The 27,049-nt window shown below is 59.0% G+C and overlaps 1 protein-coding gene across 11 annotated transcripts in view; it reads right to left on the bottom strand.

The window, feature by feature from the left end:
* Positions 1-27,049, bottom strand: part of STIM1 (stromal interaction molecule 1) — a 73,577-nt gene that overhangs the window by 6,788 nt on the left and 39,740 nt on the right. For 4 of the 11 annotated variants that reach the window (XM_053934205.1, XM_053934204.1, XM_053934206.1 and 1 more), the window contains 6 exons: positions 23,486-23,663; positions 18,956-19,133; positions 13,685-13,852; positions 12,120-12,220; positions 10,846-11,081; positions 4,328-4,718 (listed from right to left, as the gene is read on the bottom strand). In XM_053934205.1, coding sequence (XP_053790180.1) covers positions 4,328-4,718; positions 10,846-11,081; positions 12,120-12,220; positions 13,685-13,852; positions 18,956-19,133; positions 23,486-23,663 — 1,252 coding nt within the window. Of the gene's footprint in view, positions 1-1,870; positions 1,890-4,327; positions 4,719-8,075; positions 8,157-10,845; positions 11,082-12,119; positions 12,221-13,684; positions 13,853-18,955; positions 19,134-23,485; positions 23,664-27,049 lie in introns of all 11 variants that reach the window. The other 7 variants (XM_053934210.1, XM_053934211.1, XM_053934209.1 and 4 more) reach the window with 6 other exon arrangements.

Raw genomic sequence — 27,049 nt, 5'->3', positions numbered from 1 at the left:
GCAGTCCTGCAGCGCTGGCAGCGTGTGCAGAAAATGACGACAGCAGATGGAGAGCCGTGCCCTGCTCCAGGAGGATTTTCTGCCCGAGAGCAGACGCTGGGAACCCGATCCCAGGACAGCTGGTCCCACAGCGCGGGAGCTGGGCAGGGCCTCGCTGACACCTCCTGGGACCGCTCCTGCTGCAGCACGGGGTCCGTGTCCCCACTCCTGCTGTGGCTGTTCTCTGGGGTCCTCGGCCCTGCAGTGGATGCACCACATGGGCTCCACCTCCCTGGAGCCCCAGGTCACCCCTCGGGGCTCATCCGGGGGGACTGAAGGAGCTGATGCCCAAGAGCGCACAACTCCCGAATATTCCTGCTCTGCTCATGCACAATCTCTCCAGCTGTAAGTCAGGAATATATTCCTGAAGGACACAGGGAAGAGCTGGTGACAGCAGCACCACCAGAGCAGCAGCAGTGCCCACCCTGCTGTGCCAGGCTCCGGGGACATCCTGGCACACAGGACACACCCAGCACGCCGGGGACAATCCAAGGGACACCTGGCACAGAGACCTCCTGCATTCCTACTGGGGCTGATTTCGGGAGCTGAACGCCAATGGCCAGGAACTTCTGGGGTTTTCTTCAGCCCCAAATGAGCCTTTTCCTGGTGGATCCCACAAGGAAGTGCGCAACAGCGGGGACAGGATTCCTGGGATCACACGGGCTGGGTCAGAGGCAGCAAGAGGAGTGGACACTCCTGAGTCCATGCCAGGACAAGAGGAAGGAAAGAGCATTCCCAGGATACTGCCATCATCCCAGATGAGGCTCAGCCTAGGCCTGGCCTATATCCCACTGATTTCCATGAGGATCATGCTCCTGAACTGTTCTGGCACATTTTCAAGAGGAAAAGCTATCCCAGGACAGGCTGGTCTTGATGGGATCCCAGGAAGGGATCAGAGGAAGTGTTTCTGCAGAGCAGCAGGAGCCCCCGACAGCTCATCCCTCCTGGAAACCACAGAGCAGCAACTGGACAGGAAATACCTGGGAGCCCGAGCCTTCCTCCACGCCAGCAGTGCTCCCTGCTCTTTTCCATGGATCCAGGCACTCCAGCAGCTCCACAGAGCGACCCTGCCAGCGCTCAGCTGCCTAAGGCAGCATGGATCTGCTTCCTCCTGGCTCCCTCCCACCCCACCAGGATCCACCCGAGCTGGGAGGGAGGGCGGGGAGATGGGGATGGTGAACAGAAGAAGCAGAGAGCAAAGCATGGAATAAGGAAAGCCTGGAGTACAGGAAGCCTGGGAGTGGAGGAGGCGCAGGGGAGGAGCAGGAGGAGGATGGAGAACCAACACCTATTTTTCCCCAGCCCTGCAGCCCATGAGGGATTCCTCTGGGTGTTCCCACTGGGCTCCAGCCCGGCATGGCCCAGGAGCTGCCCTGGGTGTGCTCCAGCAGCCACAGAGCCCTGGCTGCCTCACCCTCTGTGTCTGGCTCTCGGAGCACCCTCGGCTGCCGGGCTCCGTGCACGTGGCAACAGGGACCAAGGCTTTTCTTAAGGCAAAGTCCCAAATTTGCTGTGGGGCTGAGCTTGGCGCAGCCTCAAATGAAGACCCAACAGCAGCTTCCTCCCTTCCACCCTGCAAGAGCTGTGAATTACTCATTTCCCTGGACTCCTGACTCTCTCCCTTCCCTGAGCTTTGGCTGCCACCTCCCTTCCCGGCTGGAGAAGGGCCTGGGCACGGGCATTCGGTGCTACTCTCCCATCTCCATCGGTTTTACCCACCCGAGGCAGGCACTGGCAGCAGAAACCTCTGTGCACACACAGCCCCTCCAGCCCCTCTCCCCCCGGGGACCCCCCGATCCCGCAGCCACCTCCGGCCCGGAACCGCTCTGACCTTATTGGCGCCGGATCCTCTGAAGCCAATTGCAAAAGAGAAGCAGAGAGTGAGGAGTTGAGGGAGTGGCTCCCTGCCAGGATAACCCCAGCAGGACTCCGGAGACAGCGATCCCCAGCCTCGCTCGGGGGCAGCTCCTTGGAGATGTTTCTCCTGCGAGCCCTGCCCAGCCTTGGCTCTGCTGGATGGGGGAGAGGCTCCAGCAGCCCCCGCCACCAGGGTGGCACACTCCTCCTCCCAAGGGAGCCAGGACTCTCTGGGGTTCTGCTCTGGTCCTTGGAGTGACTCCCTGAAAGGCCTTTCTGAGGCTCCCCACTGTCCTGCCTGCCTCCCCGGGAGGCTGAGGGGTGTAAGGAAAGGCCTCCAGGACCGGGGATGTCAAGGAGGAGCAGCAATCCACGGGCCTGGCAGCGGCGCTTTTAGGGATGCATCAAAGCAGGGTCTGCTAGTGATGCAGCTGGATGAAACAATTATCAGCACACCACACAGCCACGTCTTTGGGCACCCAGCTCTTCATTTCTGCTGCTGGGCTGAGCAGGGGTGACGGGGCAGGGGAGCTGCCTGCTGTGGTGCAGCTGGAGCAAACCCCAGGGGGAGGTTCTGACTCCACCATTCCCCTGCACCGGCCGGGCTTTGCCACGGGAGCAGGGGCAGGACTGTCCTGCTGGCACCCAGTGGTGACCAGCTGGGCTCTGACCAGGGCAGGCCCCACTCATTCCCTCCTAACGACCTCTGCCACTATCCCCTTCTCTCCCTGGGCTCCCTGCACTGGATCCCGTCTCCCTCTGCCACTCTCAGGGGGGCTGCAGGGATCAGGCTTTGTCCCGGGCAGGAACTCCACGTGCCACAGGCCTCAGTGGGAATAATCACATTAAAACAGCTGCTTTGGACACAGGACATGAGCCCCAGGCTGCCAGGATGAGCCCTCCCTCCTGCAGAGGGAGGGAGGCAATGGAAGCAGGGACCAGCAGCATTCCCAGCTTTTACCAGTCAAACTGGGACAGCTGCAATTGAGCTCCCACTGGTAGGAGTTAATTAATTACACTGCTTCTCATCATCCCCAATCAACCATTACGGAATTAACTGAGATGCTGCTCTTTAATTCTCCACTGTGGAGCAGGTGCAGGAATTTCCCCCTCGGTATTCCAGACTCCAGAATGTGCCTGGGGCTGCTCAGCTTGGAGACACACGGGGCAGGGAGGGGGTGCAACATCCAAACCAGAGACTGTGAACAAGGCCAGGAGAGATCCCAGCACCTGAGGGCAGGGGCACCCACAGGTAAGGGGGCAATGGGACAACGTGCTGCGATGGGTGAAGATGTGGTGACTGGGAATGTTTCCCTGCCTGGAGAAATGATGGTGGAAGGACATTTCCCCTCTCCTCTGCCTCACCTAGAGACTTGCAGCCTTCTCCCAGCAGTCTGCTCCCCAGTACTGAGCATCAGCAGACTGGTTTTAATTTTGCCATGGAGAAAGCATGGAGCAGAAACGGAATGACCTGGCAGGGACAGGATTCCCTGGTCCATCACAGCCTTCCCACTGCCTGCATCGAGTGCCTGGCACACCTGAGGCCACGAGCACACATCCCAGGGGGATCCCACGGGGACACAACACCTTGGGACTGGCTGCACCCCTGACGCCGTGGGATGAGGACAGCCGGGATGTCACTCGGGTGAAAGCCACCCCAGGAGCCTGATGCTGTGCTTGGGACACACAACATTCCTGTCGGGCTGTCAGGGCCCCCTTGGAGCACCAGGCAGGATTCCTGCTCCTCCCTGTCAGCAGCCCCGTGAGTTGGGACAGCTCTGGGATCGAGGGATGGAGGATAAGCAGTCCCCAGGATGTGCCAGCTCTCCAAAGAGCCAGCTGAAAGGGACCAAGCTAAAGCCAACAAAAGCAGCTCCAAGTCCCTCCTCAGACATTCCTTAGCCAAAACACCCCCGTTCCTCATCCCTACCAGACCAGAGGCGGAGTCACTCCAGAATACATTCCTGAACTGCCACTCCAGCACCTCTGAAAACAATCCCAAATGTCTCCAACTGCTACCTCGTGGTCCCCACCCATCATGTTCCCTTTGCAATTCACTCGTGAGGACCCCAAGGAGGTCCAGGCTTCAAATCAGCCAGGTTTGGTGATCAGTTCTGTTACCTCCTCACATCCCCTTGTTTAGGGAATACCGAGCACCTGGGAATTCTCATTTGCTCAGCTGCAGTAAAACAACACCAGAGCACCTTGGGAATGCCCCCACTGAACTCGTGGGCGTGGGGATGGCCCACGGAATCCTCCTTAGAGGCTCCAGCGGCTCGGGAGAGCAGCGGAAGGAACGAAAGCGGATAGATCGTGGAACAAAGGCCCAAAAGAAAAGGGCAGAAGGAACGTGAGAGAAAGAGCACCCCAGCAAGCATCAGCTCTGAGGCACGGCAGGCAGGAGGCAGCTAGAAAAGAAACAGCAATATACCCAAAGCTCCCAGTGCGACAGCGAACTCCAGAGGTGACATCAGGAGGGGGCAGGTCGGGGATGGAATCCATCTGGAGGAAATAAGAGGTGGTGTGATGGTAATAGATAGGGTGGACATGGCAAGCAGGAGCAGGTGCGGTGGTGGTGGATGAGGAGCAGGAGGTGGAGGAGGTGGAGGCAGGCGATGGGCTGGAGCCGGGCAGGTCGGAGCTGAAGGACTGTCCGGAGCTGAGGCTGTGCATTCGGCGCAGGGACACTCGGCCCGCCCGCAGCGGGGCCACGGGGCCCGCCTCGGGCTGCCCCGGCACGAGACTCTCTACCAACCTCTGCGATCCGTGGCCGTGCTGCGGCTCCACCAGGCGCTGCCGGACTGTGCTGGGCAAGGCCGGAGCTGCAACGACACGCGGGGCAGAGTGAGGGCACGGCCCGGCCCGCGGAGCTCTGCCAGGAGAGAGCGACCGGCCCGCGGAGCTCCGCCAGCGCTGGCACCAACGCAGCAGCACCACCCCACTGCCACCACCCCACTGCCACCATCCCTGTCCCACTGGCACCAGCACAGCTGCACCACCCCACTGCCACCATCCCTGTCCCACTGGCACCATCCCTGTCCCACTGGCACCATCCCTGTCCCACTGGCACCAGCACAGCAGCACCACCCCACTGGCACCATCCCACTGGCACCATCCCTGTCCCACTGGCACCAGCACAGCTGCACCATCCCACTGCCACCATCCCACTGCCACCATCCCTGTCCCACTGGCACCATCCCACTGGCACCATCCCTGTCCCACTGGCACCAGCACAGCTGCACCATCCCACTGCCACCATCCCACTGCCACCATCCCTGTCCCACTGGCACCATCCCACTGGCACCATCCCTGTCCCACTGGCACCAGCACAGCTGCACCACTCCACTGGCACCATCCCTGTCCCACTGGCACCAGCACAGCTGCACCACCCCACTGCCACCATCCCTGTCCCACTGGCACCATCCCACTGGCACCACCCCACTGGCACCATCCCAGTCCCACTGGCACCATCCCACTGGCACCAGCACAGCTGCACCACTCCACTGGCACCATCCCACTGGCACCATCCCTGTCCCACTGGCACCCCCGCAGCAGCACCATCCCACTGGCACCATCTCAGTCCCACTGGCACCATCCCAGTCCCACTGGCACCATCCCAGCAGCACCATCCCAACTGTCCCAGTGCCACCAGCACTGTCCCACCTCGTGCCAGCAGTTAAGGCCTGTTTAATGCAGAAGCAGCTTTAAGCTGGTGCTGAACATGCTGGATTAATGCCCAGCCCATGGAGAACTCCAGCACTGGTGATGCAGGTGCCTCTGAACACCTTATCTGAGCATCTTGCCTGACGCAGAGAGCGGCTGCGTGATTCATCCCACCTGGAGCCACCACCCGGCTCCTGGAGAGCCAAAACTGGGCACTTCCAGGGCCATTCCACCCTCACAGACATCTCATGGCTCCAGTCCTGCTGCCTGGGTGGGACCTTCACAGCCCAAAGCAGGAGCCCAGGTGAGCAGGTCAATGTTGGCACCTGAAGCTCTGCTCCCAGAGCTCAGCTCTGCTCGGTTCACTGTGCAGGGGCAGCACCAGGAGCTGAGCCCTGGCAGCATGGAATCATACAGGGATTGGGTTGGGAGGGACCTTAAAGATCATCTCTTGCCAGCCCTGCCATGGCAGGGACACCTCCCACTGTGCCAGGCTGCTCCAAGCCCCAGTGTCCAACCTGGCCTTGGGCACTGCCAGGGATCCAGGGGCAGTTCCCTGTTTGGTTGAAAATATTGGGGTTGAGGATATTGGGCAGGAATTGTTCCCTGGCAGGGTGGGCAGGCCCTGGCACAGGGCTGGGGCTGCCCCTGGATCCCTGGCAGTGCCCAAGGCCAGGCTGGACACTGGGGCTGGAGCAGCCTGGGACAGTGGGAGGTGTCCCTGCCATGGCAGGGGTGGAACAGGATGAGCTTTAGGGTCACTCCCAACCCAGGCTTTCTGGGATTCATTCCTGATTCCTCCATGCCTGAACTGGTGACTCTGGCCCCAGAGTGGCCTCACCTGCTCCCAGCCTCTTCCATGACCACTGTGACTGATCAGAGACCCCCCCTAACCTGAGAAATATCCTCCTCTGGCTGCCAATTCCCCTTGGTTTGGGGAACCACATGGGAATGTCCTTTGGAGTCCCAGCACCAGCTCCTGAACTGCCTTCAAAGCTCCTCGGGATCTCTCCAGCCCTGTGGTCACACCTGGCTGGAATTGGAGCCCAGCAGCTGGCTGGACCCCACACCTGCCCCCAGGGTCACCCCCAGAGCCAGGGGAGGCCCCTTCACCTGCCTGGAGCCTTGGGAATGCTCCCCTCCATCATGGAAAGTGGGATGCCAGGGCTGCAGCCCCGTCCCCAGCCAACCAGGCTGGCTTTATTCCATCCCCCTGCTGCCACTCCATACAAGATGATCCTCCTTGGGCAGGAGATAAGGTGTTCAGGATTGTGCATAAGAAATTAATGTACAAATGGGTTAAAAAGATGCAGAGACAGGAAAGCTCAGAAATGGAGGAGGAGGAGAGCTCCTTTGGGAATGGAAGAACCAGCAATCCCTGCTCTGGAAAATCCCAGCTGGACACACAGGGCTCCTCTGGCACAACGACTCAGGACTGAAAGATCCACAGGGACATATTTCCAGTGGAAGAAGGAATAAGAAGGAATCATTCTGGCAACTTGGCTGTTTCCACAGCCCTAAGGTGAATCCCAGTCTTTCCCACTGCTCCTTGCTCCCTACAGTGCTCATCCATGCACCTGGAATTTTACACCATCTATTCTATTGCAAGATTTTTTTTTTTTTCAGCTTCAGAACTGCAATTCCAGTTTGGGAATCTCACTGTGGAGGGTTCACAGGGATCTGACTGCAGAGTAACCCACTGGGTTGATGGGTTTCTGCTACAGGTTTCTTTTTCCCTTGGGCCACGCTTTTTTCCCTAAGGATTCCCCATTTTTTCCCGGTGCTCCACCCCTCATTTCCCAACTCAGTACTTCCCACCTTTGTGCTCTCCTTCTCCAAGACCTACCCTGCAATGAGCTCTGGAGGGGGACCTCGCTTCCCAGACCCACCACTTCCCTCCAGACACACGTTTTGCCAACATTCCCCAGACTCCCTGCCCAGCACCCCAAGGAAAAGCCCTCCCTGCACGAGGCTGGCACATCCAGCTCTGTCCCGCGGCAGCCGGCGCTCGGCCGTGCTCCGGAGGGGAGGCTCCCAAAGGAAGCCAAGGCCAGGAGGCTGTGTGCCACCCCCAGGGCACTGGGGCCCCGGGGACAGGTTTCCCTAAGGCTGGCATTGCCCAGTTTATTTAGGGATTCTGAGGGAACACGGCACCAGCAGCACCTGCGGGGAGGGACGGGGCAGCAGGGAAGGAGGTGGGATGGGACAGGGAACGCTGTCACCTCCTCCTGGCCTCACTGGGTCCTTCATCTCCACCTCAGGAGTAAAATGGAATGAGTCCAACCCCCCAGGTTCCCTAACTACACCCAGGAGCACGTGGGAGCTGCAGCTGAGATTCTTCTTCATCCCACCAGACTCTTCCCGGGGTTAGTACGGGTGGCGATGGCTCAGTGAGGACACATACATTCATTAGTTCCCGTGCCAGAAAGATGGAAAACTGGTGGATGTATTTTAGTCCAGAATAAGGCCAGAGGGCAGAATAAAAAATATGAAAATAAAATTGAAGAGAACCAAACCAGGGTATTTCCAGAGGGACTGATCCTCCGAGGACAGCGAGGAGCGGTCGCTGAACCTGCGCCCGAAAAGCCAGGCTGCATCTGGAGGGGGCAGCCAGGTGGGAACAGGAAAGAGAGAGATGGGATTTACTGGGAGAAGCACCACGGGTCCTCAGCAACACACCTGGGCAGGAGAAACTCGGCACTGCTCTCCTGAGACAGGGTTTGTACACAAAGGAAGAAAATCCTACAGGGAAAGGCTCCCTTGCTTTGGGAACTGGAGTGCCCCGTGCTTGCTGGAGGTGTATCACCTGCAGGGAGGTGGGTGGGCAGGAGGGGCAGGCAGGTGAGCAGCTGGGCAGACAGGTGGGCAGGAGGGTGGGCAGGCTCTCTGCCCAGCTCTGGGATGATGGAACTGGAGGTGCTCCCTGGACATCTCTCACTCAAGGAGTCTCAAGTGCCAAGAAGCTGAGGCTGAAATCGGGGCTGAGGGCTCACACCTGGCCCAGCTGAGGTCCCCAGGTGTCACCTGGGACTGTCCAAGCATCCCTGCCATCAGTGTCCAGCTGGGGCTGTGCCAGGGCTTTATCAGGGATGTCCAGCTCGCTTCTGAGGGCGACTGGTAATGCAAGGAGCAGGATGTCTCCCTTCCCTGAAGCTTTAGTGTCCCCAGTCACAGCTGATCCCACAAACTGTGGCTCCAGCCCCCATGTCTGCAGAGCCCTGGGAACACACAGGTACCCCATTCCTCCAAGCTCTGCCTTCCCCTGGTCCCTGCCCCTGGATCTCCCCCAGGCTGAGGGGACGTGGCCCTGGCACACAGGGTACCTCCTGCAGCTCACAGTGCCAGCCCTGAGACCCTTCTGCTCCTCCCTCCTGCTGCCCCAAGCAGCCCTGGCTTGGATTAAGTCATCCAGAGTGGCCCAGAGCAGCTGTGGCTGTCCCTGGATCCCTGGCAGTGCCCAAGGCCAGTGGCTTGGAGCAGCCTGGGACAGTGGGAGGTGTCCCCATGGCAGGGGGTGGAACTGGATGGGCTTTAAGGTCCTTCCAAGCCAATCCACTCTGTGATTCCAGGATTCCATGACAGTGCCTGGATCAGGGTGCTGTGCCCTGCCAGGTGCTGCTCCTGTGCCCCCAGGCCCTGTCCCTGCTCTTCAGCTCTCTCAGTCTCCCAATGCAAGGGTATTCCCCTTGCAACACCCAAGGGGAAACTATTTGGAAAATGCCCTTTTGGGAGAAGCAAGGCAGGACCTGGGCCAGCTGCAGGCAGGAACAGCAGCCAGGGCTGACCCCCAGCTGCTGCAGAGAAGGTGACAGTGCCACCCAGCCCCGGAGCTCAGCAGCTGGGGGGTCACAGGCACAGGGTGATCCATGCCCAGCCCTCCCTCCGTGGGGTCTGGGCTTGGCAGAGCAGGGACAGCCACCCTGGGAGTGCTGCTCTCTGTCACCAACAAAGAGGGACAGGGGGTGCCCCTGGCTGACCCCAACCATGCACAGAGCTGGCAAGTGGGGCAGCCTCTGCTCCAGGGAGTGTTGGACAGGTCCCTGAGGCTGGCAGACTGCTGCTCCCACCTGGAATGCTGCAGGATGCAGCTGTGCCTCTGCATGGGGCAGCTTTGAGTCCCTTAAATCCCAAAAAAGTGCTCGGGCCAAGGGGACATCGGGATAATCCCTCCTCCTGTCCCACTGCCATGTCTACCCATGCCTTTGGTTGGGGTTTTTGGTAAATGCTTAAATCACTGAGTTGACCAGAACAGCACAGATAGAATGAAATGATGATTAACAATTCCTAAATTACCAGTTCTGCTGGAATGAACAGGCTCCAAACAACCCCAGCAGTGGGGCCTGGCCTGTTAGGGATGTTCCTGACCCTGATGGACCAACGGTGGTCTTTGGGCATGGAAACCCCAACTTGGATCAATTAATCCCTCCTGACGCAGGTGAACTACAGATCCAGGTCTGCTCTGTGCCACAGCCCCCAGCCCCAGCAGACACAGCCCCTGTTCCCAGGGAGCTCCTTATTCCCAGGGAGCCCCCAGAGCCCCCATTCCCAGGGAGCCCCCCATTCCCAGGGAGACCCCGCAGTGCCAAGGATCTCCCAGAGCCCCATTCCCAGGGAGCCCCTGCATTCCCAGGGAGCTCCTCTCTTCTTAGAAAGTCCTCCATTCCCAAGGAACTCCCAGAGCCCCCATTCAGGGAGCCCCCATTGCCCCATTCCCAAGGAGCTCCCAGAGCCCCATTCCCAGGGAGCCCCAAGAGCCCCCATTCCCCGGGAGCAGCCCTGTTCCCCAGGAGCCCCCATTGCCCCATTCCCAGGGAGCCCCAAGAGCCTCCATTCCCCGGGAGCCCCCCCATTCCCGGGAACCCCCTCGTTCCCAGGGAGTTCCCCCATTCCTGGGAGCCCCCCATTCCCAGGAACCCCCCATTCCCAGGAACCCCCCATTCCCAGGAGCCCCCCATTCCCAGGAACCCCCCGTTCCCAGGGAATCCCCCCATTCCCAGGAACCCCCCCGTTCCCAGGAACACCCCCGTTCCCAGGGAGTTCCCCCATTCCCGGGAGCCCCCCATTCCCAGGGAGGTCCCCCATTCCCAGGAGCCCCCCATTCCCGGGAGCCTCCCGTTCCCAGGGAGTTCCCCCATTCCCAGGAACCCCCCATTCCCGGGAGCCCCCCGTTCCCAGGACCCCCATTCCCAGGAGCCCCCATTCCTAGGAATCCCCCCATTCCCAGGAACCCCCCATTCCCAGGAATCCCCCATTCCCGGGAGCCCCCCGCTGCCAGGGCTGCCGTACATTGGATGGACATGGGTGACACCAGCTCCTCGTCCAGGTCATCCACGTCGTCAGTGATGATGAAGTGGGAGGGGTTGGGCCGGGGCGTGCCCATCCAGCCCGGGTCGATGTTGAGGGCCGAGGCCAGCGAGTGGATGCCGGGGTTGTTGACGATCTGGAAGCCGCAGAGCAGCTCGATCTGCTGCCAGCGGTGCAGCCGCTCCCGCAGCGCCGCCGTCACCTCGCTCAGCGCCTGCCTGGGGACGGGACACACGGGACAATGCGGGCAGCCACTGAGGGGAAAGCACCCCCGCGTCACCTGCCGTGGATTTGGGTTTGTTACAAAACAAGCCTACAACTGGTTTTCTTTTATGGACACACACGCGTGAAGATTAAAAAAATGTATTATATAAAGCTATCTAATCGCTCAGAATCTATTTGCAAAAACATCCCAATGAAAGTGTATCAAAAACTAAAGTTGGTAACAAAACCTAGCTAAATAGTTGATTTAATAAATAAAATTTAACATCATAAATAAAAAAAGACTTTAAAAATGAATTTTAGTCATCATAATGGTTGTACTAATCATAATACCTTGTTTTCACCAATACATTCAACAAATAATTAACAAAACGATTAAAAAGGTCTATATAGTTTAAAAAGAAGGGAGAGATGTTGGGGTCAGCTGGGGTCAGCTGTGCATCCTGAAATTTGAGACACTTTTCATTCCAATTCCAGGAATACAGCAATTAAAAAACGCACTGGAAGCTGAAGTATCCAGGGATAATAACAAGGGGGAATGGCTCCCAGTGCCAGAGGGCAGGGCTGGATGGGAGATTGGGAATTGGGAATTGTTCCCTGGCAGGGTGGGCAGGGGCTGGGATGGAATTGCCAGAGCAGCTGGGGCTGCCCCTGGATCCCTGGCAGTGCCCAAGGCCAGGTTGGACACTGGGGCTGGAGCAGCCTGGCACAGTGGGAGGTGTCCCTGCCATGGCAGGGGTGGCACTGGGTGGGCTCTGAGGTCCCTCCCAACCCAAAGCATTCCATAACAATCCCTTAAGTATCCTCCAGCCTCCTGGAACCTCGTTTTGGCAGGACTTTTAATTGCTCCACATAACTGATCCCGTTTCTCACATGTAAAATCAGAAGGTCATTGATGAAGAGGAGCAAGTCCAACCCCAGGTCACTGAGGACAACAGAAGTTCAGCAAAAGGAGCCCAAAGCCCCTGCAGAGGTGAGGACACTCCTGCCTGGGACAGGGGAGGGCTGAAGGGAGCTGTTGAGCAGACACTCACTTTGCAGTTAAGATTTTATGATCGACGTCATCCAGAGAGGAACTGTGAGCAACATGGAACGTCCCAAAAAGGGTGTTTCGCTTCTTTTTGATCTTTTCAGCCTGGAATATCAACAGAGAAAGGTCACAGGAAGAAGACAACCTGAGGTTTCCTCCAGGCCATGGACATCCTGGATGGGCTGGGACAGGAACAGTCCCTGCAGCTGCCTGCACATGTGGGAATGGTGGGAATGGTGGGAATGGTGTTGTCACTGAGGAATGTTGTTCTCCCCGACACTGGGGTGAAGGGATTCCCGAGCAGCAAGTAGCAGGTTGGAGATTTCATGCTCCCTTCTCCCAGTTTCCCAAAAATCAGAGGGAAGGCTGAACTTTCAGGGCAGGGTTGGAGTCCCCATCCCTGGAGGGATTTCACAGCCCTGTGGATGTGGCTCCTGGGGACACGGGGCAATGGTGGCCTGGGCACTGCTCGGGGAATAGGTGGGCTTGAAGGTCTCCGAGGGTTTCTCCAACCCAAAGCATTCCATGATTCCATGAAGCAGGTACCTCACCCAGGGAAGGGCTCTCACACACTGGCTGGTCTCTCCCGTGAATAATCACCAAACACACCCCAGGGTGTGTGCCCAGGAGGATTTCTGGTTTGAGGTTGAGTTTGTGCCATTGTATCAAAAATTAAAGTCTCCTCCCACAGCTCTTCCATTCCCAGCTCCAGTGGCATGAACATGGGACTCAGGAAAGCCAAGGATGTGGGTGCAGGAACTGACACAGCCAAAGGAAAACTGCTGGAATGTTAAAATGTTCCCAATCAAAGCAGATTAAGGCAGACAGTTTTCCCTCCTGCCAGCTCTGCTCCATATGGCCATGGGGATGAGGACGAGTCACAACAGCTCCCTGGGCTCATCCCTCAGGGCTGGCACACGAAATCCCAGCTCAGGAATGCAGCGATGATTCAGGATCTCGGGATCCCACTGCCTGTGCATGCTCCTCACCTGGAGCAGGGATGGTGCTGAGAGGTGCAAAGCCTCCTGCTCACCCAGCACAGCAATCCCTGCCCCAGATTCCCAGGGCTCCAGGCTCCAACAGCACCCAGGTTGGGAGCTGCCCATCCCAACAGCCCATGGCTCAGGAGCATCATCCTCATCCTCATCCTCAGCCCCTGCTCACACCTCGCTTGTGCCGTACTTTTACAAGATATAAATTTCAGGCATGAAGAGAGAAACTGCCCTTGAGCTGAGGGAGGGCAGGGATGGATGGGAGACTGGGAATTAGGAATTGTTCCCTGGCAGGGTGGGCAGGCCCTGGCACAGGGTGCCCAGAGCAGCTGGGGCTGCCCCTGGATCCCTGGCAGTGCCCAAGGCCAGGTTGGACACTGGGGCTTGGAGCACCCTGGGATATGACCAAAGTTGTCCCTGCCCATGGAATGAGATGAACTTTAAGGTCCTTCCCAACCCAAGCCCTTGTGGGACTCCACGATGCCACACAACCAAGGAGATGCAGAGAAACCAGCTCTGCAGGCTTCACCCCCCAGACCTCCCCAGGGACGCAGCACGAGGCCGCTGCAGCTCTCACCCCTTCCTTGGCCACCAGCAGCTGCTTCTCTGCGTTCTGCTTCTTGATGTTGTAGTACTGCACCTCCACCTCGTGGGTCAGCTGCAGCCACTTCTGCAGGGCCTCGGGGGCAGCCCAGCTGCAGTGGGACTCCAGCTCCTTCTCCGCGTTCTTCAGCGCCATCCGCACCTGGGGGGAGCGCCCGCGGCACCGTGAGCGCCCGCGGGGCCACGGCCCTGCCGCGGCTCCCCCGCTCTGCTGCCAGCCCCCTTCCCGGGCAGCTGCACTGCTCCTGGCAGCAGGAACCTCCCCTGCAGCAGCGCTGCCATCCCGGGGGCTGCGGCAGAGGAGCCACCCACACGGCAGGCTGCTGCTGCGAGCACCAGAGCCTCCCGCGCACGGCTCCTGCCGCCCTGCAGCTGAGCCCCTTCCCCAGAAATTCCCAGCCCGCGCCGTGCTGAGCGCCCTCTCGACCCCTCCACGGGCCACAGCAAAACCCTCTGGAGCTGATGGCACGGAGCACGAGGCTGTTCAAAGGGAATTAGGCTGGCAGAGAGGACGCTCTGGGGGCGTTCTGCAGCCTCTAGAACCTCTGCAGAGCTTGCTGCCTGTCTGTAAATCCCCCAGATCCCCCTGCTGAGGCAGAACCCCTGACAGGCAATCCCTGTCTCAGCACAGCTCCGAGCCAAGCCCAGGGAGCTCGTCAGGAGACAACTTCCACACTGGAGAAAGTGAGAAAAATGTTTAGACACAAAACATGTGCTGCTGGTCAGGAAAAGAAACAGCCTGGCTGCATCAGCCATTCCTGAGGCCTCTCCTTCCACCCCAGCCCGGGCTCCTGCACACCCTGACACCCCACAGAGATACAGACCAGAAGGGACTGGGTGAGAAGCCAGTTGAGGACACTGCAGCCCCACAGAAAAGCCTTTAGCGGTGCAGAGCACCAGGAATGAACTCGCCCGTTGCAGTGCCCACCCTGTGGAGGGGCTCCCACAGCCCGGGAGCCCGGCAAGCCCTGCAGGAAGGGAAGGTGTCCCAGCCCGGGGCACGGCCAGGATGGCACCACAATCCCGGGACACAGTGCAGGGATGGGGCGCTGTGCCACCGCAGCACCCCGGGGCTCGGGGGGGCCGTGGCTTCACAAAGCTGCACAACAGCTTTGCCTCCCACCCCGAGCAGCTCCCGCTGCTCTGCAGCCGCCAGCCCACGGGCACAGCCCTTTCCTGGCGGCCGTGGGCGGGTGCAGAGCAGCGCTTGTGTGAAGGATTGCTCACACTTGGAGCTTTTCCCTGGATGTGTTCTTCTGTAACTCGGTCACGTCTCACCCAGCCCAGCCCAGGGGGGTTTCAGGGAGCCAAGAGCCCCGGGGTACAGGCAGATCCATGAAATTCTGTATTTTACCCAGAAGGACCACCCATCCAGGAGCAGCCCCGAGGCACCACACACAAGAGGTCAAACACTTCTACCACTTGTGTGTGATTTAGGGTTGTTCAGTATAAAACTGCCTAAATCAGTCCCAGAGTGCCAAATTCAGTCCCAGACCCCGGGTTTTTCCTGGCTCTTCCCATCAGGTGCTGCTGGTGTGTGACAGGAAGAGCCAGGTAGAACCCAGGGTCTGGGACTGAATTTGGCACCTGTCAGGTGCTGCTCCCACCTCAGCAGAACTCTGACCATCACCCACGGGCACCTGGGGTTTGGGAATACAGAGAAAACATGGGTAGGAAATCTGTCACTGGTTGCTTGGGGTAGAGGAGTGCTCGTACCACTCACAGGAACAATGTTTTCAGGGAATGGTGGGAAAGGGAAGTGCTGTGGAAGAGGCAAGGACCAGTGGCTAAGATGAGTGTCCACAACCCAAACTCTTGTGGTTCTGCAGGGAATCCATGCAAACAGGAGTTATTTTGTGTGTCTCCATTCTCCTGGGAAGATCTTTAAGACCCCATTTGGATCACTAAGAGCAACAATTTATAAGGAAATTTATATAAAAATTATACTCTGCCCTGGTGAGACCCCACCTGCAGAGCATCCAGCCCTGGGGCCAACATCAGGAGGATGTGGAGCTCTAGGAGCCAGTCCAGAGGAGCCACAGAGCTGCTCCAGGGCTGGAGCCCCTCTGGAGCCAGGCTGGGAGAGCTGGGGGGGCTCACCTGGAGAGGAGAAGCTCCAGGGAGAGCTCAGAGCCCCTGGCAGGGCCTGAAGGGGCTCCAGGAGAGCTGCAGAGGGACTGGGGACAAGGCCTGGAGGGACAGGAGCCAGGGAATGGCTCCCAGTGCCAGAGGGCAGGGCTGGATGGGAGATTGGGAATTGGGAATTGTTCCCTGGCAGGGTGGGCAGGGGCTGGGATGGAATTGCCAGAGCAGCTGTGGCTGCCCCTGGATCCCTGGCAGTGCCCAAGGCCAGGTTGGACACTGGGGCTGGAGCAGCCTGGCACAGTGGGAGGTGTCCCTGCCATGGCAGGGGTGGGATGGGATGAGATTTAAGGTCTCTCCAGCCCAAACCAGTCTGGGATTCTATTCCACAATTCTCTCGGTGTTCTCTGGGTCCGTGGCCTGGCTGGGCTCTGTGGAAGGTGACCCAGTGAGCAGGGAGGGATGGATGAACATCCTGGGACACTTCTCCATCCCGTACACCCAACTCCAGCAGGACCCTCCAAACCCTCCGGCGTGGCTCAGGTGATCAGACCCAGCTGGTGCAGAAGGTCTTGGTTACTACTCCTGGGAGCAGGGGCCGTGCTGAACTGGGAGGAGCTGTGGGGCCAGGGGGGTGGCAGGTTAATGTCACGAGTGTCCTGGAGCGCGGGGCGGTGCTGGGGTTACGGTCACACGGTGCTGCTGGGACACTGCAGTACTCACCTCCCGACGGCCTGGGCAACACAGAGTCACGTCAGCTCCCGGGCTCCTTATGGGAACGCAGGGCAAGGGCAGGGGTGAGAGCTGGGCTGCTCCAGGGCCCCCTGGGAGCCAGCCGGGGCCAAGGGCTGGGGCACCCGAGGCCACCCAGCCCCACCTGGTGCCCAAAGCACACTGCCCTGTCGCCCTGATTTCTTTAAGATTTTCTAAAGCCTTCTGAGTTTACATTCTTGTAGAGAACTTTCTCACACACTTTCTGTAAACAATCTATTGTTTTGCATTCTTTCATAGAGGCGGAGAAATTTGATGTACAGGTAGTTTGTCCAGTGTTGTTGGAGAGGTGGCACGTTCACCCTCCAATCCACTGGCACCTTTTGAGAACTATAAATGATTGGAGTCAGAGGAAATAAATTAGGCTCCTCATCGTGACCATAGCTGTGGTGAGTTGTTTTTCCTTGTGTCCTCTGGTGACACACTGCCCCAGTGTGTGCCTGTGCCAGCAGGGACATCCCAGGCCCCGTGGGGAGGCTGCAGGGCCACAGGAGGGAGGCTGGGTAAGAGCACTCCTGGAAACAGGCACTGAGGGGCTCGGGGCTGCTGCTGTCCCAGGCAGGAAGAGAATTTGCTGTTTTCACCCCTGCACTGCCCCAGGGCTCCCGGGACAGCTGCTGCTCGGGACTCCAGTGACAGACTCTGCACGCCTCCTTCCTTTCGGCCACCTGGGAAAGCTACAACTGCAGGGGTGAGCTCTGCATCGAGCCCCCTGCCCAGCTGATCCCTTTAATAAAGAGCTGAACATTAATAAAGGCATTAGCCCTGTTCATTTCAGTTGGGGGCTCGTCCGGGAAAGCCACGCCCAAAGAGGACCCCCGGACAGCTGGACAGCTCGACCACCTGCTTCGAGGGACCCTCGGGAGTCGCTGGCTACCTTCGGACCCTAGGATCTGCGTGAGACGAGCAACCCGGGACACTTGGTCCTGCCTTGCCAGGGGAAGCCCTGGATTCCTGCCTTGGTTTTGTCCCCGTCCTCCATGGTGGCAAAAGAGACTGCACACAGCTGGGAGGACACACACACACACACGTGGCCTTGGAACAGCCGAGGAACCTGCCTGGCTCGTGCAGGTCTGGCTCCCAGGTTCAGTTTAAACTGATCTGTAACTTGGAGCCAGGTGAGAATTGTCCCTCAGGCGAGACAGGAAGCAGCTGCTGGGATTGTGGGTTTGGACTTCCTGTGGGTTTGGGGAGGTTAAGGTTGGATACTGGGAAAATTTCCTTATGGGAAGGGTTGTCCAGCCCTGGCACAGGCTGCCCATGGCAATGCTGGAGTCACATCCATGGAGGGATTTAACAGGATGTGGCAGCTGGGGACACGGCCAGTGGTGGCCTTGTCTGTGCTGGGAATGGCTGGACTTGATGGTCTCAGAGGGCTGTTCCAACCCAAGCCTTACACACCCCTCTGAACCACGAGAAAACGTGGAAAGCGTAACTGAACTCATTCTAAATCTGCCCTAAAACCACGAACACAAATAAAGAAGGACTGTATGGAGTGGGGAGGGGGCCAGAAATCCCAGAGGGTGCAGCTCCAGGGCAAGTCCAAGCCCTCTGCTCCTGCTGGGATGTCACAAGGTGCCAGCACCTGCCCTGGTCAGCACCACAGCAGCCACTGGAAAAGAGACACTAAGGAAAAGAGGCTTGGGGCTTTTCCTCCACAAAGGGGAGTGGGAAAGCAAAGGCAGAAGAGCAGCAGCATCACTGGATTCAGGGGGGTGGAGAGCAGTGAGGATTGCTGTCCCTCAGGAGCCAGGACTGGCAGTGGCACTGGGAAATGTCTTTGTTGGTGACAGGGACACGGATCCAGGGCAGCCCCACGCCCTGGCAGCGACACGGAGCTGTGGGCACACTCTGCAGGAAGGGATGGGGCACCCAGAGGCACCTGGACAGGCTGGAGAGCTGGCACCGTGCCAGCCTCGGGCAGCTCAGCAGGAGCAGCTCAGCAAGGCCCTGCACTGGCTGGGGGCAATGCCAGCACAAACACAGCCTGGGGAGAAGGGACTGGGAGCAGCCCTGGGGAGAAGGAGCTGGGCATTGCTGGGAGAAGCTCCACAGGCCCTGGCCACGAGCACTGGGACCTGGAATCCCTGTGCCCTGGGCTGATCCCACAGTGTGGGCAGCAGGAAAAGGGGGATTGTGTCCCTGTGCCCTGCTCAGATGAGAGCAGAGCAGCTGTGGCTGCCCCTGGATCCCTGGCAGTGCCCAAGGCCAGGTTAGACACTGAGGAGCAGCCTGGGACAGTGGGAGGTGTCCCTGCCAGGGCAGGGGTGGCACTGGGTGGGATTTAAAGCCCCCCCATATGCAGCCATTCTGTGCTTCCCCAGAGGGATGCAGCAGCAGTGCCCTCAGTGCCATGGCTCAGTGCAGGTGCCTGCCCCAGGTGAGCCCTCACCTGCTCCAGCTCCTGCTCGGCGTACTTCTGCCGGCTGAGCTCGTTCTCGGTGCCCTCGCGCAGCTCCCGCAGCCTGTGTGCCTCCTGCTTGGCAATGCTGATCTCGTCCTGCAGCTTCTTCTCCAGGTGCACCTTCTCCACCTCCACGGAGCGGTGCTCCTCCTGCGCCTTCTGCAGCCTGCAACACACGGAGCCAGGGCCAGTGCTGCAGCTCCAGGGGCCCTGCAGGCAGCCAGGACCAGGGCTGGCCTCCAGAGCCAGCCCTGTGCCCTGCTGTGCCCATGAGAGCCAGCCCTGTGCGCTGCTGTGCTCAGAGCCAGCCCTGTGCCCTGCTGTGCCCATGAGAGTCAGCCCTGTGCCCTGCTGTGCCCATGAGAGCCAGCCCTGTGCCCTGCTGTGCTCAGAGCCAGCCCTGTGCCCTGCTCTGTCTTCCAGAGCCAGCCCTGTGCCCTGCTGTGCCCTCCAGAACCAGCCCTGTGCCCTGCTGTGCCCAGAGCCAGCCCTGTGCCCTGCTCTGCTTTGCCCAGAGCCAGCCCTGTGCCCTGCTGTGCCCAGAGCCAGCCCTGTGCCCTGCTGTGCCCATGAGAGCCAGCCCTGTGCGCTGCTGTGCTCAGAGCCAGCCCTGTGCCCTGCTGTGCCCATGAGAGTCAGCCCTGTGCCCTGCTGTGCCCATGAGAGCCAGCCCTGTGCCCTGCTGTGCTCAGAGCCAGCCCTGTGCCCTGCTCTGTCTTCCAGAGCCAGCCCTGTGCCCTGCTGTGCCCTCCAGAACCAGCCCTGTGCCCTGCTGTGCCCAGAGCCAGCCCTGTGCCCTGCTGTGCCCTCCAGAGCCAGCCCTGTGCCCTGCTCTGCTTTGCCCAGAGCCAGCCCTGTGCCCTGCTGTGCCCAGAGCCAGCCCTGTGCCCTGCTGTGCCCATGAGAGCCAGCCCTGTGTCCTTCCCTGCTCTGCCCAGAGCCAGCCCTGTGCCCTGCTGTGCCCATGAGAGCCAGCCCTGTGCCCTGCTGTGCCTTCCAGAGCCAGCTCTGTGCCCTGCTGTGCCCAGAGCCAGCCCTGTGCCCTGCTGTGCCCATGAGAGCCAGCCCTGTGCCCTGCTGTGCCTTCCAGAGCCAGCTCTGTGCCCTGCTGTGCCCAGAGCCAGCCCTGTGCCCACCAGAGCCAGCCCTGTGCCCTGCTGTGCTCAGAGCCAGCCCTGTGCCCTGCTGTGCCCTCCAGAGCCAGCCCTGTGCCCTGCTGTGCTCAGAGCCAGCCCTGTGCCCTGCTGTGCCTTCCAGAGCCAGCCCTGTGCCCTGCTGTGCCCTCCAGAGCCAGCCCTGTGCCCTGCTGTGCCCTTGGGGATGGCAGGGAGACAGTTCACCGTGGCTGGGAAGAAAGGAAATTATCAAGTGCTCATCTCAATTTGACTCGTTTATCAAATATTCCGGATGCGTTTTCATTTCCCACAGCACACCCAGATTTCCTCTAATGAGTGTCAAATGAAGCTCGATTTTCAGTATTTTCACCCCAGTGAGGACTTTGATAAAACAAAGCAGGGGAAGACGTTCCTCCCAAAGCATCCTGCAAATTCAGACATGTCTTCATCTTGCCTGGACGTTCTTATTCCTCCTCGTGACAGAGCTGGATCAGTAGGAATTTGTGGCAGCAATGAAACCCTGGATCTCTGTGGATCAGTGGGATCTTCCATGAGGAGCTGCCCTGCGCTGAGGCTCCCAGCAGGGCTGTGAGGCTGGCAGGGCATCAGCTGGGCCAGTGACCCTTGGAGAGGATCTGAGCATCACCTGTGCCAGGGGAGACTGCACCCACCTGGAGCTGTCCCCAGGGGAACTCAACAGAGACCAAGAACTGTCCTGAGGGGAACTCAACAAAAAGCTGTCCCGAGGGGAATTCAAAAAAGCTGTCCCAAAGGGAATTCAACAAAAAGCTGTTCCAGGGGGAATTCAACAAAAAGCTGTCCCAAGGGGAAGATGCAGTTAGCCAAGACCATTACCAAGAGGAATTGAACAGAGACACAGAGCTGTCCCAAAGTGAAGATGACAAAGAGGTGCTGCAGAACCGAAAGCACGTGTCTGACACCAGCTGGGACAGGCCCTGCCCAGGCTGGCACAGCCCTGCAGCCACCAGGACACCCCGCAGGCCCTGCTGGCGCTGCCCTGGCCCTGTCGTGCCCCACGGCCGATGCCCACTCACGCAAGTGACAGGCTGGTGACGCGTGCCCCTCGCGCCTGGCCACGGGGATGGACGTGGGATGTGGGGGCACGGCTCGGGGGTCGTTATGGCTGGGTTAGGGCAGGGCAAGGACGGGGCCATGCACGGGCACCGGGCCGAGCTGGAGGCTCCCGCGGGGCCGGGGCAGGGCCCGAGGCAGCGGCTCCTGCGGGCAGAACAGACCGTCCCCAGCACCAGGAACCAGCAGTGAGACCACCCCTGCCGTGGCAGGGACACCTCCCACGGTCCCAGGCTGCCCCAAGCCCCAGTGTCCAGCCTGGCCTTGGGATCCAGGGGCAGCCCCAGCTGCTCTGGGGGCTCACATTCCAGGAGATTCCGCACAATCAGCTCTTCCACAGGATCCACACATCTCCAAAACAGACCTGCCCGCTCCTTCCAGGCTTCAGTAGGATGTGCCAAGACTTGATGATCTTGATGAGTCACTTAATGGACTGGGAAGTGTCAGTGCTGCAGGGTGTTCTCAAAGGTGCTCTGAAGATGAATAAAGGTTGGGGTTTGCAATGAACGTTCCCGACTCCCCAGGAGCGTGTCTGAGCTGCTCAGCAAATTCCAGCAGCACTGGAGAGGCATTCCGTGCCTTCCAGAGGTCTGCTCAGCACTGAGCTTCACCCAGCCACTACAGCAGGGCCCTTCAAGCCCTGCAGAAGTCATCTCTGAGCAGAACTCCAGCACAACTCCTCCACAAGCCCTGGAGCACTGGGGTTCTCTGGAGTTTTCACTGTTCCTGTGGCAGCTGAAAGTCCCAGCTGGGCCCCGCTGGGCAAGGATGAGGAAGTGAAGGAGGAGTATTTCCCCTCAGGAGGCCTCCCAAGGCCCCCAGCTCACCTCCCAGTCGCTGAGCTCCTGCTCGGTGCCCTCTGTGGAGGACGAGCCCTCCCAGGCTGCTCCGGCTTAAGGCTGTGCCCAGTACCAGTGGTTTTGTGTTTCTTCCTGAGGGGCTTTAGGGCATTAGTTGAACTTCCCAGGAACATCCACTTGTTTACGTGGCTCTGCCCTCAGCAGCAGGGCCCAAGGTCGTTCCCCGCAGGCACAGTCCCAGTTTGGAGCTCGAAGGTGACACCCAGCTGCTCCAGGGATGGACACGGAGAAGGGATCCCTGTCTCCTTCCAGATGCAGGAAAAACAAACCAAACTTTCTTTGGGAGCGCTCCCAAGCTGTAACATAAAACTCCACGAGGCTGTGTGGAACCAGCTGTGGGCTGGAGGCACAGAGGGGAGTGCCAGGGGACTCTCCATCACCTGGGAGCTCGCTCTCCTCACAGATACCAGCTGGTGCCACCTCACTGGGGACCAGGAGCCCTTCCAGCAACCCTCACGGGCAGGATGAACCCCTGGAGGCTGTAATGGGCTCGTAGGCAAGAAGTGGGGCTGCAGACCTGGCCGTACACCGTACAGACTCCCAAAAGCTGGCTGGCTGCAGCTCTGCAGGGCAGCCTGACATCCTCAGGACCCTGGTGCCTGCACAGGGCACTCACCACACCCCACGACGAGTGCCTGGCATCAAACTCACTGGAAATGCAGCCATCAGCTCGCAGGGCAGGGTAGTTAAGGTTTATCCTCCCAAACTCCACTGAAACCTCACAGAAAATCGTTCCAGCCCCAGACTATCCTGCTCTGTTATTTGCTAAATCTGCCCTTAAAATATTGCACTGCCAGAGCACCCCACGGGTTTGTCATCACCAGGGCTGAAGGCTCTTCCCTGTCCCAGAAGATCCCTATGTCCAGAGGCTCTCTTGGAGCATGTTCTCCCATCAGTAGCTCTACTGGAACCATTGCAGTGATTCCTGGGAGTAGAGACCCCATTCCTGAGGCTGCAGGTTTTGATCCATATGCCAAAAGCCCAGATATTCCTATTTACTTCAAAACTATGTATTTTTTTCGCTTTCCAAGCAACACCCTTCGACTCAGGTATTGCTTCCCCACACAGCTCCAAGAATTCAAGAGGGGATGTGTAAATCCCTGATTGCTCCCACTGCTCCAACACGCTTTTTCACCATCAAAAGCCAAGGTGAAACAACCTTGGATGACAAATTCCACGTGAGCTGGACTGCAGGGCAGGAGTGGCACTGGACAAGCTCTAAGGTCCCTTTGAACCCAAAGCCTTCCCTGGTTCTGTGACTGGGAAAGAACAGCCTGGTCCAGGAGTCCCTGCAGGAGGAGCCAGGCCCCCATCCGAGCTCCAGAGGCTGCTGGCAGCTTTGCCAGGTCCCTCAGGAAGGCAGCTAAAAACAAGCATTTCCTGAAATCTGAAGGAATAGAGCCGTGCAGGAAGAGCTGAGCGCTCCAGCTGGATGGACAGTGGGAACCTACCTCTCCTGTAGGTCATGGAGAGACTGCTCAGCCCTGTGGAGACCCTCCAGGTCCTTCATCATCTTCTTCATGTGCTCCTTGGAGTAGCGGTTCTGGATGTAGGCGAACCAGCAGCCGCCCACGCCGATGACGATGGACACCACCAGCATGAAGTCCTTGAGGTGGTTGTGACGAGTCACTGCAAGAGACAGAGGCACTGCTGGAGCCCAAGGACCACGGGGAGAACTCCAAAGGGCTCTGCCTGCTCCAGAGTGGGACAGGAGAACTCAGGGCAGTCTGACAAGGAATTGCGGCACAGGATGCACCAAGGGAGAAGTTGAGCTGTGTCGACATTTCAGGGGGAAACCAGAAGCTTGACAACATTTATTCAATTTGGAGACACAGCCACAACAACGAAAAGATGAAATTCCAAATCTTCCAGCTCCAGTTTGCCTGGCAGTAAGTGCTACAGGGGAAACTGCACATAGGAACCCCTCCAGAATGGCTGTGATCTCACAGGGCAGCACAGGTAACTAAGAACAAAATAAACACTTGGAAAAACACTGCTGAGATCACAGAGCTGGGGCAGCTCAAGTGTCCAACTGTCGAGTTGCCAAACTTTCCATCAGACTCACAACTCGGTGTGGAAATTCCCTTTTTCAACAGTTAATTCAAAAAAAGGTGTAGACGCATGGGAGAGGATGAAAGTAATTAAGTGGGGGCTCAAGTGCTAAACAAAGCCCAAAAAGATGAGTCAAGCAGATTTTTTTCCTGTAACTCAACCAAGTGTGTGCTGGAAGAGCCACAAATAAAAGAGCAGCTCAGTCCAGTGAGCTGCTTAGTGATCAGTATCCACTGGGTTTGAACCAAACAACAGGCAATTCACACCAGAGACAGGGGAAAATACCTGTACTGAGGGGGGCAGGCCCTGGCACAGGGTGCCCAGAGAAGCTGTGGCTCTGAAGGTGTCCCTGCCACGGCAGGGGTGGATTGGACAGGAGCTGAAGCCCCTCCCCAGCTGAACCACATCTGTCACACTGGCAGAGCTGGGGGGACACAGGAGGGGACCTGGGAGGTGGAAACCCGAATTGGGAAGGCAGGGCACAGCACGGAGTGACCTGGATGGACATGTGGGGACAGGGCTGCTGCTCCCTGCCCACGATGCAGAGGCTTTCCCTGAGGAGGGAGAGGGACAGGACCCCTCCCCAGAGGCCCAGGGGACAGCCAAGCACCATCTCCCCCAGCACCTGTGATCCATCACTCCCCGAAAACACCCAGAGTAAATCCAACACTCAGAGCTAAACAAGGTGAGCGCTGGCCCCGCTCCCCCTCCGGATGGATTATCACAACATCCTCTTCCCAGGGAGCAGATCCTGGCAAGTGCCTGCAGATCCCTCAGCCTGAATCCCTGCAGTTCCCACCTGCAGAGCAGCGGGGCTGACGTGTTCAGGTGCTTTGTGTTCCACCCTCCCACAGCCACCCCAGCCCTGCTCTCCTGCCCCCCCCGGGGCCATTCCCTGCCAGCCCCAGCCCACGCTGGTCCCTGTGCTGCCCCTGGTGCCAGCTGTGCTCAGCTCCAGCACAGCAGCCTTGCACACACCCTTCCTCTGCACCAGCACTGCCCAAGGACACAGGGATGGGGAACCTGTGAGAAAACTCAGCTTGGATGGAAATGTAGAAGCATGGAATGCCAGGATGGTTTGGGTTGGAAAGGACCTTAAAGCCCACCCAGTGCCACCCCTGCCATGGCAGGGACACCTCCCACTGCCCCAGGCTGCTCCAGCCCCAGTGTCCAACCTGGCCTTGGGCACTGCCAGGGATCCAGGGACAGCCCCAGCTGCTCTGGCAATTCCATCCCAGCCCCTGCCCACCGTGCCAGGGAACAATTCCCAATTCCCAATCTCCCATCCCTCATTCCCCCTTGGCCTGGCCCCACGGAGCAGAGGGGCTCCAGCCCTGGGAGCATCTCCATTTTCTCACCTTCACTGTAGATGCTTTTTTCTGGTATCTAATCCCAACCAACCCTCCTGCAGCTCCAGACCTTCCCCCCTTGTTCGATCATTTCACTTCTTTCAAACACCAAGCCCAGGCAAAGCTGCAAACCCAGCAGGACATCAAGTCCTGCAGCTGAGCAGAACAATCAGTCTGTGATCAAACTGTGCCTGTTCTCCCTCCTTTCCCCCCCCCCAAAAAAAAAAAAAAGGAAATGAGAAAGGGAGAGAAATCTGTTTTCCGTGGTGTACGTGCCTTTTCCTGCAGCCTTTGCAGGTGTAGGGTGAGCTCAGCTCTGCCTGCTGCTGGGAGCAGCCACGGCCCCACGGGTGCAGAACAGGCTGTGCCAGCCCCGCTGTGGGCCAGGGACAAATCCAGAGGGACTGAAATCACAATCAGCTGCTCAGGAACAATCTGAGGCTCTGCCTTGGGCCCTGGCCCAGGGCACAGGAGCAGCAGGGAAGGAGCTGAAATCACAGAAAGTTCTCTCCCAAGTTCAAAAGCAGCAAAGCTGCACCTGCAGAGCCTCCAGCCCTGAGATCCAGCAGCAGGAGGAGCTGGAGCTGCTGGAGAGAGCCCAGAGGAGCCACGGGGCTGGAGCCAGGCTGGGAGAGCTGGGGGGCCTCACCTGGAGAGGAGAAGCTCCAGGGAGAGCTCAGAGCCCCTGCCAGGGCCTGAAGGGGCTCCAGGAGAGCTGCAGAGGGACTGGGGACAAGGCCTGGAGGGACAGGAGCCAGGGAATGGCTCCCAGTGCCAGAGGGCAGGGCTGGATGGGAGATTGGGAATTGGGAATTGTTCCCTGGCAGGGTGGGCAGGGGCTGGGATGGAATTGCCAGAGCAGCTGGGGCTGCCCCTGGATCCCTGGCAGTGCCCAAGGCCAGGTTGGACACTGGGGCTGGAGCAGCCTGGGGCAGTGGGAGGTGTCCCTGCCATGGCAGGGTGGCACTGGGTGGGATTTAGGGTCCCTCCAACCCAGGCCATTCTAGGATTGCATGTTTCACCTGAGGTTGTGCTATTTTGTGCCAGATAAATCCCTGAACCACAGGAACAGGACCCCAAAGGGACAGACACAGATGGAATCACCTCATCTTGCTTAGATTACAATTGTACCACGCTCCCTTGCACTTGGATTAATTACAGAGCTCAAGTGGTCAGACCTGTTTGCTGGAGGAGATGGCAGGGCTGGAGTCTGGCAGCAGGAACCAGACCTGGAGGGACGGCAGGAGCCTGCAGATCCACATGGAAACTGGCCATGGAATCTGGCTGAAACCTCTGCCACGAGCCAGACATCCACCCCTGGAGCCCTGCGTTGGGAAAAGCTTCACCCAGCAGCAGGGTCAGCACTGTGTCCACCTGCTGGGATCCCCACAGGCAGCAGGATTTAGGAGCCTGCAGGAGGACTGGGGCTCCAATGCAGGCTGCTTTTATCAACACTTTTACACCTGTGGTGAACAGAGCCTCAAGAGAGGAGACAAACCCTTGGAACTCTGCACCTGTGCACCACATCCCACTGTCAGCAGCTCAGAGACCCCCAGAGCCCAGCTCCCCTCCAGAGCCACCTCCCCTGACCATGGGAAAGGAGGTGTAAAGCAG

Source organism: Vidua chalybeata, chromosome 2, assembly GCF_026979565.1.
Source record: "Vidua chalybeata isolate OUT-0048 chromosome 2, bVidCha1 merged haplotype, whole genome shotgun sequence".
Taxonomy (NCBI): domain Eukaryota; kingdom Metazoa; phylum Chordata; class Aves; order Passeriformes; family Viduidae; genus Vidua; species Vidua chalybeata.
Note: the sequence above shows the minus strand (reverse complement) of the source record. Positions and strands in the feature narration are given on the sequence as shown.